Source organism: Ornithorhynchus anatinus, chromosome X5 (assembly GCF_004115215.2).
Source record: "Ornithorhynchus anatinus isolate Pmale09 chromosome X5, mOrnAna1.pri.v4, whole genome shotgun sequence".
Taxonomy (NCBI): Eukaryota; Metazoa; Chordata; class Mammalia; order Monotremata; family Ornithorhynchidae; genus Ornithorhynchus; species Ornithorhynchus anatinus.
Genome location: NC_041753.1, coordinates 8,123,556 through 8,137,100, shown reverse-complemented (window position 1 = coordinate 8,137,100; position 13,545 = coordinate 8,123,556). Strand labels below are relative to the sequence as shown.

The 13,545-nt window shown below is 57.2% G+C and overlaps 2 protein-coding genes across 2 annotated transcripts; both read left to right on the top strand.

Moving 5' to 3' along the window:
• The first annotated feature begins 3,186 nt into the window (after nt 1–3,186).
• LTA (lymphotoxin alpha) lies at nt 3,187–5,512 on the top strand. The gene is made up of 3 exons (XM_039910897.1): nt 3,187–4,227; nt 4,353–4,461; nt 4,718–5,512. The coding sequence occupies exons 1-3, from the start codon at nt 4,084–4,086 to the stop codon at nt 5,134–5,136; spliced, it is 672 nt and encodes a 223-aa protein (XP_039766831.1). The 5' UTR covers nt 3,187–4,083; the 3' UTR covers nt 5,137–5,512.
• A 3,407-nt stretch (nt 5,513–8,919) lies between these two features.
• TNF (tumor necrosis factor) lies at nt 8,920–11,896 on the top strand. Its single transcript, XM_029055995.2, has 4 exons — nt 8,920–9,326; nt 9,845–9,878; nt 10,052–10,096; nt 10,715–11,896. Exons 1-4 carry the CDS (start codon nt 9,144–9,146, stop codon nt 11,128–11,130), a joined length of 678 nt encoding a protein of 225 aa, XP_028911828.1. The 5' UTR covers nt 8,920–9,143; the 3' UTR covers nt 11,131–11,896.
• Nucleotides 11,897–13,545: the final 1,649 nt, after the last annotated feature.

The following is a 13,545-nucleotide window of genomic DNA, read 5'->3' as shown; positions in this document are numbered from 1 at the left end:
GCCAGGATTGGGATGGGATTTTCTCAGGTCGGAGCATCCGATAGCCAATGTTTCTGGCGTTATACCAAACGGTCTCGTTTTCAGCGAGCCGTCTGGCGCAGATGCGGGTTTGGATGCCCTTTCTCCAGACACCGAGTTTCCCAGCTCAGATGCCACACTGTGCTCCAGCTGGATGGGGAGGGGGTATCTGTGCTCAGCGGGGGATCCCCCAGAGAAACACTCTAAGGTTGAGCGGATCTGGGTCGATTTCCACAAAATGGCATCCCTCAATGGGCGTCTCGGGATCCGGTTGTCCGGCCTTGCCACCACTGGCTCCCCCCCAGTTTAGGGGATCGGGCCCGGGGAGCAGCTCGGAGTTGCACCACTGGGGTCTGGAGGTTTAGGTTCCATTTTGAGGTGAGGAGGGGGTCAGGATGAAGGTGGGGTAGGGGTTGGCGAGAGGGATGGCTTTTAGAGCTTAGGGTCCCATTCAGTTTGAGTCCCGCACCCGTTTCGGAGTTAAGGTAGGGTGGGCGGTGACAGTTGGGGCTGGGGGTGAGAGAGTTGGGGTCAGAGGTGAATGTCAGGGTCAGAGACGAGCTTTGGGGATTTGGTATGTGTCATGGTGGGAATGTGCGGTCGGAGAAAGGGTTAGGGTTGGGCGAGCCGAGCCTCACAGCTCATTGACTCTCTCCCCATCGAGTGGAACGGGCTTCTCCCTTCCCGCCCTAGCGAGGCGCCGGAGAGTCCCAAGAATCCCCTCCGTGGACCGCCGCGCCCCCGGAGGGGCTGAGATGACACGCCGTCCGGACCAACGGTTCTTTTCTTCCCCCAGGAAGCCCCGTACACTCAGAATGCCCAGTTCCACTCCTACTGAAACCGGGACTGAAACCCAAAGTGAGCCAAGCCCCAGTGGAGAGATGTCGGCAGCTAGTCCTGCCCGACCGTCTGTCTGTCTGCCTGGCTAGAGCCCCCGACCTCTGTCCCCACCACCTCCCCTCTCCCCTCATCGGACCCTTTCTCAATCAATCAATCAATTGTCTATGCACTTCGATCTGTGACCTTTGGACATTTGATATTCACTCCAGCCCCACAGCTCTTGTGTGCATATCTTTAAATTATATATTATACATTACTCACTTATTCATATCAATGGCTTTCTCCCCCTCTAGACTGTAAGCTCATTATGGGCAGGGGACGTATCTGCTAATTCTGTTGTATTGGGCTCTCCTGAGCACTTAGTGCAGTGTTCTGCACATAATAAGCACTCAATAAATACAACTGATCGATTGATTGATGATTTATTAAGCGCTCACTGTGTGCAGAGCACCATACTAAGTGCTTGTGGGGGGGCATGCAACAGAGTTAGTAGACACAATCCTTGCCCACGTCGAGCTCACTGTCTAGATGGGGAGACAGATATTAATATAAATAAATAAATGACAGATATGGACATAAGTGCTGTGGGGCTGAGGGAAGGGGGTGAATAAAGGGAGCAAATCAGGGTAAGGGCTTAGTCAGGGAGGGCCTCATGGAGGAGACATGCCTTCATTAGGGCTTTGAAGGTGGGGAGAGCAATTGTCTGTCACCTCAGCCCTCCCTGCGGTTGATTCGGAGGACAACTTCTCTGCTGGGGAGGAGGTGGGGGAGGGCGGTGGAAGGGGGTGAAGACAGGGCTTCCAGGCGGGTCCCCCGCGTCATTCTGCCTGCCCATGTCCCCAGAGACCCCAGTGGCCAAGAGAGAGACCGAACCCACGGGAAGGACGAAGCAGGGTGGCCCAACTCCAAAGGGCAGACAGAAATGATAGGATGAGAAAGTGGGAGAGGTGAGGGGAGGCAGGTGATGCTCACCAGGGGAGGAAGAAGCAGTGCAGGGTGGGAAATTCCCTTCCCGCCCCCACCCCTCTGAGCCAAGGGGGAGCGAGCAGGGACCAGGAGGTCACTGGGGAGATGGAGCTGGGACGTAGCAAGGGAGGGAGGCAGGCGTTACATGGAAAAGCAGCGAGGCCTAACAGAGTCAGGGCTTGGGTGTCAAGAGGACCTGAGTTCTAATCCCAGTTCTGCCCCTTTCCTGCTGTGTGATCCTGTGCAAGTTTCTTCACTGGGTCTGCATCTCCAACTGTAAAATGACCATTCAATAGCTGTTCTCCCTCCTACTGTGCCTGCGAGCCCCCTGTGGGACAGGGACTGTGTTCATCCTAATTAACATATCTACCACAGAATTTAGACCGGTACTTAACCCACTTAACAAATATAATAATAATAATAATTGTCAGCACCTGCAAGTAGGGACTGTTTTTCTTGCTCTCTGGGGTTGGTCTCCAGAGCTTAGTTTGGTGCTTTGGGTGTTGTGGGCTTGTTTTCCTCTGCTGCTGCTGCTGCTGCTGCTGCTGTTACCTGGGACAATTCTAAATCCTAAACCATGAAGCCTGAGGCAATGATGACTTATCTATCAATATGTCCTAAATGCTCGGTGGTGTACAAGACGACAGAGTTGGTAGACACTTTCCCTACCCAAAATGAGCTAGAGGGTGAGGCGGGTGAGACAGGCAGACAGGGAGGCTGATTAGGTACTTTAAAGTCGCCTGTGGACCACCGTGGGGGCAGTGAAGCATGCTGGCTAACCCACTGCCAGGGAGATGCCCTGTGAGAGGCAAAGTTCTGGGAGGTACCATGTATTTTTTTTTAAATGATATCTGTTCAGCGCTTACTATGGTGCCAGGCACTGTTCTAAGTGCCAGGGTAGACACAGGCTAATCAGGTTGGACACGGTCCATGTCCCACCTGGGTCTCACAATCTTAATCCCCATTTTATAGATGAGGCAGCTTTGGTCCAGAGAAGTCAAGTGACTCGCCTAAGGTCACACAGCCGAAAAGTGGCGGAGCCAGGCTGAGAACTCAGCTCCTCTTCTGACTATTCCCAGACCGGTGCTTTATTCACTAGGCCACACTGCTTCTGTATGCGGTATGTAACGTGGTATGAGTCACATACGTGCTCCATGCCACAAAAATGATAAGGGATGGGTTTCTCTGTAGGCACAGGCATGACATTGCACTTCATAGGAATGTCCTGCATGGGGTATAATGGTAAGGGGGGGCGGCTTGGGAGGCGGAGGAGGAGGAAGGGAAATGGGAAAGCAGTGGAGGGGAGCCGGGACTGGGAGTGGCAGGCAACTCCAGACTAGAGGGAAGTCAGCTGGGAGGTGGGAGGGGGCAAAATTCACACCTCGGGGACCGGGGAGACCGGGTGGTCCCCAGGATCTGGAGGAGATGGGACGGACCCTCCATCCAGTTCCTTCTCCCCCTCCCGGCCCGACCTCTAATCCCGGCTCCATTCCCGAGAGGCGCCCTCACCCCCTTGACCTCTGACCCTGTCCTGCTCCCAGAACCCAGGTGGCTTGCCCCGATCCCTTCCCAGAAGCCAGGCAGTCGAGCCACAAAACCTGCGGTTCATACTCTCACCTCAGCTTTTCCTGCCTTCGGCAGAAACATAAGTATCTTCTTCTAAGTTGAAGGGGCTTCCCCCATGCCCCTCCCGGCTGCTTCCTCTATAAAGGACTCAGACGTCCGGGCCCAGGAAGCCCAGCGCACAGCAGGTAGGGGCCCCCCGGGCCGAATGATCCCGCCCCACGGCCCTCTCCACCCGAGCCTTCTGCCCCCTCGGCCTCTCCTCTCCAGTGCCAAGTGCCATCCTGAGCCTGTATGCCTCTCCGGGTGCCTCTCTGCCCGCCGCCCGGCCTTCCCCCCCCCTCGCTCTTCCCCTCCCTCCGGGTCTCTGCCTGTCCACACCTCTAGGCAGGCTCGGTCTTTCCGCCCCTACCCCTCAGTGCCTGTGACACCTCTGCTTCTCGGTCTCCACCCGCCCCTGCCTCCGGTGGCTTCTGTGGCACCTCTGGGTCTCGGCTTCTGTCTCTGGGCGGGTCTCTGGGGATTCTCGGGTCGGGTCTCCGAGGCCCCGTCCCCTGGCGAGGCCACCGACGCCCGCCTGGGGCCTCCTTCCCTTGGGCTCCGGCCGTCTCTCTGGGCCTGCACCTTTGCGAATCGCACCCAAGCCTCCTCTAGCCTCCCTCCCTCTCTGCCCCGTTTCCTTCTGAACTTCTGACGATGCCTCCCTCTCCTCCCCCCTGCCCCTGGCCCCCCCAGGCCCTGCCCATGACCCCACACCGCTGCAGGAACAGACAGCCGGCCTCCCTGGCCAGAGCCCTCTGCCTCCTGGGAGGGCTCAGCCTCCTCCTGCTCAGGGTCCAGGTGAGGGGGCCGGGGGCACCCGGGTCCGGGGAGGTGTGCGAGGGGGGGATGGGGAAGCTCCGGCCGCCCCTCCTTCCTGCCCCCGCCCACTCGGTTGGGCCTTCTCCCTCCTGCCACCCTCCCAGGGGCACCTCGGCGGGCCTGGGGTTCCCCGGTCTCCCCACCTGACCGCTCACCTGGACCTCCGGCGACGCCTCCTCAGGGACGCTCCCAAACCGGCCGCTCACCTGATTGGTAAGACCCGGGCACCTGACTGCCTCCCCAACCATTGGCTGGTCTCCCCTCCCCGGTCCCCCGCCTCCCCCCCAGCCCCCCCGGTCCCCCGCCCCCCCACCTCCGCCTCCCTCCTGGGACCCAGGCATCCCGCCAGACCCGGGCCTCCCACCCACCGCCAATCCCCCCAAGGTCTCCGCCCACGGCCTCCATCCCCCCCCGACGGGACCCCAGGGACACCCCCGGGACCCTCCTCTCTTACTCCTCTCTTCTCCAGGAGACCCAAGCCGGCCAGGCTCCCTTCTCTGGAGGGACAATTCGGACCACGCTTTCCTCCATCACGGCTTCCGCCTCCAAAACAACACCCTGCTGGTGCCCTCCAGTGGGGTGTATTTCGTCTACACGCAGACGGTGTTCTCGGGCCCCGGGTGTACAGAGGATGGGCAGGGGACTCTGGCCCCCAACTACCTCTCCCATGAGGTGCTGCTGTTCTCCACCCAATACCCCATCCACGTCCCCCTCCTCAGTGCCCAGAAGTCCGTGTGCCCCGGGCCCAAGGGCCCTTGGATCAAATCCATCTACCAGGGAGCCGTATTCTCCCTGATGGCTGGGGACCAGCTCTCCACCCGCACTGAGGGGGTCTCCAACCTGCTCCTGGTCCCCGGCAGTGTCTTCTTCGGAGCCTTTGCCGTGTGAGGGGGGGAAGGGGGGGAAAGAGGAAAAAAAAATCTGTTGTTGTTGTTGTCGTCATTGTTGTTCTTTTAAAGGAAAAGTCAGTTTCATGGTTCCCCCGGCCACCTCCCCTTGCCGCGGCCGTTTGGAGGCTCCCCTACCTTCCCGCTGGGAGTTTCCACCTGTGGAATCTAGGGCGGTTTCTAGAAACCTTGGGGGAACTCCTCCTCCTGGAGCCGCCCCAGATGTCGGACGGCTAGGAGTATTTCAGGAAATTCCGGGAGAAAGATGGTCTCTAGTGTCCTCTGTCCCTTCGTTGGTAGAGAGGGTGACTGAGGCACAGAGCAGGGAGGTGAGAGAGCAGCAGGAAGGAGCTCAGGAGGGGCAGGAGGCTGGGGAGTTATTTATGGGGGAAGATTAAGTTATTTATTTATGGAGGTGTCGAAGAAGGGAAGGAGAGACAGACACACAGTCACGGGAGCTCCGGAGGCAGGTGGTGGCAGAAGGAGAGGGAATGGGGCAGGAGATGGGGTGGGGGGTGGGGGCGAGGGGGAGATGGGGAGGGCGGGCTTCGGACCGGGGTGGGAACTGCGCCTTGGGTCCTCTTCAATAAATCTCTACTCCCTGATGTCCGTCTCCCTGGCTGTATCATTGGGGCCGTGGGGCGTCGCGGGGAGGGCCCTTCTGGAAAGCGACGGCCGGGATCGGGGACCGGTGGGAGAGGGACAAAGAGAAAACCCAGCTTGTCCGGCCCTGTTCCAACCCAGGGAGGCGGGGAGAGAGTGAAACCCATGATTCGATCCTGAGATTAAAGTGAAAGGAGAAGCTACCAGAGACTGGGGGTGGGGGAGGGAGCCCGGGGTCCCTGTGAATTCCCAAGGACGGTTTCATTTGTCCTGGGGGCTGCCCCAAAGCTGCCCCCTGCCTCTCTCTCTCTTCCTTTCATTCATTCATTCAATAGTAGTTATTGAGTGCTTACTATGTGCAGAGCACTGTACTAAGTGCTTGGAATGTACAAGTCCCTGCCCTTTGACGGGCTTACAGTCTAATCGGGGAGACAGGCAACGGTTTGCGATCTGGGGCTCCCGGCCCTCCAGGGCTCACAGGACCGTTGGTAACAAGGCCCTCGCAAGGGCCTCGTCCCCCTCTAGCCTGAAAGCTCCTTGAGGGCAAGGATCGTGCCTACCCAAATAAGAATAATAGTAGTATTTGTTAAGTGCTTACTATGTGGCGGGCACTGCTCTAAGCGCCGGGGCAGACGCAAGGTAATCAGGTTGGACACGGTCCGTGTCCCACATGGGGCTCACGGTCTTAAACCCCATTTTTCAGACGAGGCCCAGAGAAGTCACACGACTTGCCCAAGGTCACACAGCAGACAGATGGCAGAGCCAGGATTAGAACACACGTCCTCTGGCTCCCAGGGCCGTGCTCTTTCCACAAGACCACGCTGCTTCCCAAAGAGTGCCCTACCACTCTACTGCGCCGTAGAGAAGCAGCACAGTCTAGTGGAAAGAGCCCGGACCTGGGAGTCCAAGGATCTGGGTTCTCATCCCGGCTCCGCCACGCGTCTGCTGTGTGACTTTGGGCTAGTCGTTTCACTTGTCAGTGCCTCAGTTTCCTCAGCTGAAAATGGGGCTCCAATCCCTGTTCTCCCTCCTCCTTAGACTGTGAGCCCCACGTGGGACCTGACTGATCTTACATCTACCCCAGCGCTCAGTACAGTGCTCGGTACAGAGTAAGCTCTAGACTGTAAGCTCGATGTGGGCAGGGAACATGTCTACCAACTGGGTTGCATTGGACTCTCCCAAGTGCTTAGTACAGTGCTCTGCACATGGTAAGCTCTCACTAAATACCAGGGATTGGTCAGTAGATCCCGTCACCCTTGTCCTCCCTCTCCTCAGCATCCGGGCCCTAATAATAATAAAAATAATTGTGGTATTTGTTGAGTGCTTACCACGGGCCAGACATTGTACTAAGAACTGGGGTAAATACAAGGAAATTGGTTTGGACCAACTGGGCCTCATAGGGCCCAATCTTTAATCCCCACTTTCCAGATGTGGAAACTGAGACACAGAGAAGTGAAAGGATTTCCTCAGGGTCACACACCAGACACGTGCCAGAGCCAGGATTAGAACCCAGATCCTTCTGATTCGCAGGCCCCAGCTCTATCCACTAAGCCACACTGCTTCCAGGGAAGATACAAGACTCTCAGGTCCCACACGGGACTCGCAGTCTAAGCAGGAGGGAGCAGGTGTATTGAGTCCCCATTTTACAGATGAGGGAACTGAAGCCCAGAGTAGTTAACTGACTTGGCCAAGGGCACAGAGCAGGCAAGTGGTAGAGTTAGGATTAGAACCCGCCTCCCCCGCCTCCCAGCAAGCCAGGAGCCCTAGCACTCAGACGGCCAGTCTCCCCTTCAGCCTCAAGCACATTCTCTATCCTGGACAGAAGCCTATGCGTCCTCCCCGGCTAAGGCCCCCAACCTCCCCCATGACCTCCCAGCGCCCCAGTCCCTGGCTTCCAGCTAGCCTGAGGCCCAGGAATCGAGAACCCCCTTTGTCCCAGTCTGAGATTGGGGTGAATGGAGCCAAATCAGACTCGGCCGTGCCCCGCCTCTCCCACAATCAACCAATCAAATGGTGCTATCTATTGAGCACTTACTGTGAGCAGAGCACTGTGCTAAGTAGTTGGGAGAGTACAACAGAATTGGTAGACACGTTCCCTGACCACAACAAGCATACAGCCCAGAGGGGGGCACTGACATTAAAACACTGCGGATCTGTATAAAAATCAATCAATGGCACTTATTGTGCACTTACTGTGTGCAAAGCGCTATACCAACGGCTTGAGAGAGTACAATACAACAGAGTTGGTAGACACCTTCCCTACCCACGAGGAGCATAGAGTCTACAGGGAGAGACAGATTTTAAGACAGATTACGGATACGTAGAAAATCAATCCATCGATGGCATCGAGCGTTTACTACGTGCAGAGCGCTGCACTGAGAGTCCAATACAACAGCGTTGGTAGACACATTCCCTGCCTACAAGGAGCTGACAGTCTACAGGAGGAGACATACACTAGCCAAGATTATAGATATGTACAAAATCAATCAATCAATGCTATTTATTGAGCGCTTATGTGAGCAGAGCACTTTACTGAACCCTTGGGAGGAGACAATACAACGCTGTTGGTAGATACGTCTCCTGACCACCAGGAACTTACGGTCTAGAGGGGGAAAAAAGAAACAGAGAAAATGGAGCTAATGAATCAGGGAGGAGGCCGGTGGGAGAGGGAGGATGGAGGAAGAGGCCGGGGTCAAGAGAACCCCTGGGTCCAGAGGGACGAGAGGACCTTGGGGGAGGGCGGGCCGAAGGAGATCCAAGAATAATGGGTCCAGCAGGGGAACGGAAGCAAAATACCACAGAGCTGGGAGGAGGAATCCCCAGATCCCGGGGAAGACGGCCCGGACCCGTGGCCGGGGGAGCCCCGGAAATGTGGAGGTAGGTCCGGGGTAGCCTGATTTTCCATCCCCGCACCCACAATTGGCTCCCTGCTCTTTCGGCGGATGGGCACAAAAACCGAGAGAGGAAGGCACCCGCTGCCTCCTCTCTCTTCCTCATCTCAAGGGCACGTCATGGGTTTCTCCACCAGGGAAGTTTTCCGTGGCCGGGTGCAAGAGCCCCCCCCCCCGCCCGCACTCCGCCTCCTCTGGCCTGGGGCGTATAAATTCACCTCGCTCAGCTAGAGAGGCAGCAGAAGCTGGCAGAGCAGGAACTCCCCAACAGCACTCAGAAACTGCTCTCCCGACCGGTCCCAACCCATCAATCCCAGGACCACCACCACCACCACCACCACCACCAAACTCTCCCTTCATTCAGCACCGTCCAGCCTCCAGGAACCCCAAGGAGCCGGTCCACGCCCTGTCCGCTCCCTGCGGAACGGGACCCAGCGCCCACCGGATCCTCCCGCCGCCGCCCTCCACGGACCCAGCCGGGGGGACAGTCCGCCACCCATCTGCCGACCGAGCCATGAGCACGGAGAGCATGCTGAGGGACATCGAACTGGCCGGGGAGCCGGCGGGGAAGACCGCGGGGGCCCAGAGGCCCGGCCACTGCCTCTGCCTCAGCCTCGTTTCCTTCCTCCTCGTGGCCGGTGCCACCACGCTCTTCTGCCTGCTTCATTTTGGGGTCATTGGCCCTCAGGACCGAGAGGTGAGGGAGCTCTCGCAGATACACACGTGCACACACACACACACATACCGTTATTCACCCTACAACCCCAGGACTGAGAGGTGAGGGACCTCTCATAGACACACACACCCTAATTAATTCTACAACCCCTGGACTCACAGGTGAGGGAACTCTCACAGACACACACACACACACTCTCCGATTCACCTCACACTGAGAAGTGAGGGAGTTCTTTCTCTTTCTCTTTCACTCTCTCTTTCTCTCTGGTGCACAAACACACACAGACACACCGGTTTGGGTCCAGGGAGACGGGGGTAGGGTGTCGGCGGGGATGGGCCCAGGCAGAGATGGGAGGATAAGGGAGGAGGTGGGAAAGTGAGGGAGACCGACCGGCAGGAAGGGATGGAGGTTAAAGCCAGAAGGGGACAGGGAATGGGGCTAGATGTAGAGGGGAAACAGGGAGGGATAGGGGCTGCCGGGTGACTGGATCTGTCTCTGTGAACCCACGTGTCTGATTGTGTCTCTCCTTCTCTCAGCAGGATGGCCCTCTCCTCCCGCTCACGCAGATGCTAAGTAAGTATCCAGGCTCAGGGTAGCTCGGGACCAGGAGGACTGGGGCGAGGCAAGGGGTGGCCAGGAGGATGCCGTTGTGGGGGTGCTCCCTGCTGGGCCAGCTGATCTCGGGGACTCCGGTGCTCTGGGCTGACCTGGGGGTCTCACCTTCCTCCCTTCTTTCCTTCTCTCAGAATCTTATCAGCCTTCAGCGGAGAAGCCTGCTGCCCACGTTGTAGGTAAGAACCAGGCTGGGGACTGAATATGTGAGGGAGGCGGGGTCCACAAGGGACTGGATGGGCGGTTGGATAGAGCCCATGGGGGACTAGATGAGAAGCAGCATGGCCTAGTGGATAGAACACAGGCCTGGGAGTGAGAAGGACCTGGGTTCTAATCCCGGCTCTGCCACTTGTCTGCTGTGAGCCCCTGGACAAATCACTTAATTTCTCTGGGCCTCAGTGACCTCATCTGTAAAATGGGGATGAAGACTGCAAACCCCTTGTGGGACAGAGATTTTGTCCAACCCAGGTTCCTTGTATCCATCCCAGCGTTTAACACAGTGCCTGGTGCATAGTAAGGGCTTATCATTACAGGACGGGGGAGGACAGAGCTAATGGGAGGTAGAGTCAGGGGAGGACAGAACCCACGGAAGGCAGGCGGGGGGGTGGACAGAGTCCATGAGAGACAGGCTGAGGAGTGGACAGAGCCTTCAGGGGTGGGAGCTGAGGGACAGAAAAAATGGCTGAGGGTAGACATTGGGGGGGGGCGGGGAGAGCGAGCATCAGTCCAGGGGGAGCAGGGAGACTGAAGGAACTCACCAATTCACCTCTCTCTGCCCCTCCTTCTCCCCCCGTCAGCCAATTCCCAGGAGGACAAGAAGCTGGTCTGGGTGGGCGGCCGTGCCAACGCCCTGCTGGAAGGCAACGTGATCCTGGACAAAAACCAGCTGGTGGTCCCTGCCTCCGGCCTCTACCTCGTCTACTCCCAGATCCTGTTCAAGGACAGCAGCTGCCCCGCCAATCCCGACGACTCCCCCATCCTGACCCACAACGTCTCCCGCTTCTCCGACTCCTACGAGTACGAAGTCTCCATCCTCTCGGCCATCAAGACGCCCTGCCAGGGCGGGGCCAAGGGCACCTGGTACGAGCCCATCTACCAGGGGGGCATCTTCAGGCTGAATCAGGGGGACAGGCTCAGCTCCCAGACCAACAGCCCCGAATATCTGGACTTTTCCATGGAAGGGCAAGTGTATTTCGGCATCATTGCCCTGTGAGGCGGTCGGAGGGACCCACCCTCTGACCTCTCCATCTCCCCCACCCCACCGTCGCCGGGCCCGAGCTGGGAGGGAAGGGTCCGGGCCGGCTTCGGAGCCCAGAATGGACAGCATCCGGAGAAACCCTCCGAGGGCCGGCGACAGCGCCCCACCGCCAGACCCTCCAGTTGGACTGAAATATGGATCTAGAACACGAGTCCAGAGGATGCTCCCCAACACATCAAGACCCTGACCCTCCCCCCGAAGGCCGGGATACAGGGGCACCTCGGGCGCAGATTGAGATTTATGGGGAGGTGGGCTCAAACCCCCTTCCCCCACCCACCTGGTTGCTTTATTTATGGATCTTTTGGAGGATCGCCACCTCCCCTCCCACACACCTCACACCGTCCCGTCTCCCCAAGCAGGCGACCTCTGCTATTTATGATTGGATAATGTTATTTATTATTTATTTATTTATTTATTTATTATCTAATATATTTATTCTGGAGGCAGTTGGGGGAGAGGAATGGAGCAGGGGGCAATGGAGGTGCCGGGGTTCTCCCTGGTACTACCTCCCCTCACCGCATCCAACCCCGCCCAGAGGCTAGTGGGTATTTTCTGTGAAAATGTTCCCCAACAGAAGAGCCTCAGACTCCCCCCACCCCCACCCCCCCAACCTGTCTCTGCTTGTTTTGAATACTGCTGATTTTGGAGTCATCCTGCCAGCTTGGCATTTTCAGACCTCCGCTCCCCAGGGGAGATCATTATAGAAGAAGCCCTTTTGTCCGGGGCGATGAAATAAAAACATTGTTTGAAAAAAGAAATGTAGATTTTTCTCCCGGGCCTCTGCCCTGACCTCTCCACCCACCCTGACACCTCCACCACCAGAAACGTGACCGCAGCAGCTCCTTCCTGTTCCCTGCTCCCCTCCCTATCCCCTCCCCACCCCGACCATTCTCCTCCCATCCTTCCCCCCTCCCCTCCATGTCCCCCTCTCCCCTCCATGTCCCCTGCACCCCTCCCAGCCTCGTTCTCCCTACCCATTCCCCCCTTCCCTCCCATTCCTTGCTCCCTTCCAGGTCTCCTCTCCCCTCAGATGCCTCTTAGAAGAGGCCCAAGATTCCCACACAGATGGAGCCAGGGCCCTGCTGCCGGAGGGGAGTTGTGCTCCCTCCCCGACAGCTTGGAGTTTCCAGGACGGAAGTTAGGTAATTCCAATGGCACGGGAAAACCTTCAGGTGCTGAGTTTCCTGCCTCTGAAGCCAGGGGATGTGGGGCGGAGAAGCTGGTTTTCTTGCCTCTGAGTCACAGGTGAGGAAATTCCCAAGATCACACAGAACCCCCCAAGCCCCGGGCGGCTTCTCCTTAGGAATCCCCACCAGCCCTCCCACTGTCCCCCAGAGCCCCTATCTTTTTTTGTAATGGTATTTGTTAGGTGCTTACTACGGGTCAAGCACCTTTCTAAGCACTGGGGTAGGTAGGAGATGATCAGGTTGGACACCGTCCCTGTCCTACATGAGGCTCATAGTCTAAACCGTGCTTGGCACACAGTAAGCGCTTAACAAATACCAACATTATTTATGATTTATTAAATAAGAGGGAGAACAGGGATTGAATGCACATTTTACAGTTGAGGAAATTGAGGCTTAGAGAAATTAAGTGACCCACCCAAGGTCACATTGCAAGCAGTCGGCAGAGCGGGGATCGGAACCCAGGTCCTCGGACTTTCGGCCCCGTGCTCTCTCCACTAGGCCATTCTGCTCCCGCGCTGTCTCCCCCAGAGCCACAATCCCTGCCCCTCTTTCCTGCCTGCCCTCCCCTGAGCCCCCATTTCCTGCCCCTCTTGTCCCTCATCATCCCTGACTCCCAAGATGGTCCTTTCCAGGGGCCCAGGTCCTGGGTAAAGTCTTAATCAGTATTTTTAGAGTCCTTAATGTTAAAAAGGAGCTTCACAAATCTGCAGATATTTCCATCTCCCCGTTAGAATGGAAGCTCCCTGTGGGCAGGGAGTGTCTCGTGCTTTTGTGGTACAACCAGTCGGCACGATCAATCAATCGATCCATCAATTAGAAAAAACAGCAGCAGGCGCTACAACATTTAAGTATGATAACACAGCAAGGGACAATTTTCCAAGTGCTCAAGGTGGCTGGCTCCGTGGGCCTTTTCAGTTACACACGCACATGTACCCAGTGGTGCCTTCTTTGAACTCAAATGACATTGAATAAGCTGGAAAAAGCGGGGCCTGGGAGTCAGGGGTGCTGGATTCTAATCCTGACTCTGCCACTCGTCTGCTGCATGACCTCTCACAGCTGAAGTGGGGCCACATTGGGCTAATGGGTTGGGTCCTTGTGAAGCCCGGAGCAGACCCATCCTATGAGGACGATGAAACCTTTGGTTGGGATTGGGAGCCTGGGAGAAGCGATTGATTCTCCCGTT

Coding starts and splice junctions, on each gene's coding strand:
- TNF (XM_029055995.2), top strand. CDS start 9,144: ATGAGCACGGAGAGCATGCTGAGGGACATCGAACTGGCCGGGGAGCCG. Junction 9,327..9,844: donor TTGGCCCTCAGGACCGAGAG/GTGAGGGAGCTC, acceptor TTCTCTCAGCAG/GATGGCCCTCTCCTCCCGCT. Junction 9,879..10,051: donor CCCGCTCACGCAGATGCTAA/GTAAGTATCCAG, acceptor TCCTTCTCTCAG/AATCTTATCAGCCTTCAGCG.
- LTA (XM_039910897.1), top strand. CDS start 4,084: ATGCCTCCCTCTCCTCCCCCCTGCCCCTGGCCCCCCCAGGCCCTGCCC. Junction 4,228..4,352: donor TCCTCCTGCTCAGGGTCCAG/GTGAGGGGGCCG, acceptor CCACCCTCCCAG/GGGCACCTCGGCGGGCCTGG. Junction 4,462..4,717: donor ACCGGCCGCTCACCTGATTG/GTAAGACCCGGG, acceptor TCTCTTCTCCAG/GAGACCCAAGCCGGCCAGGC.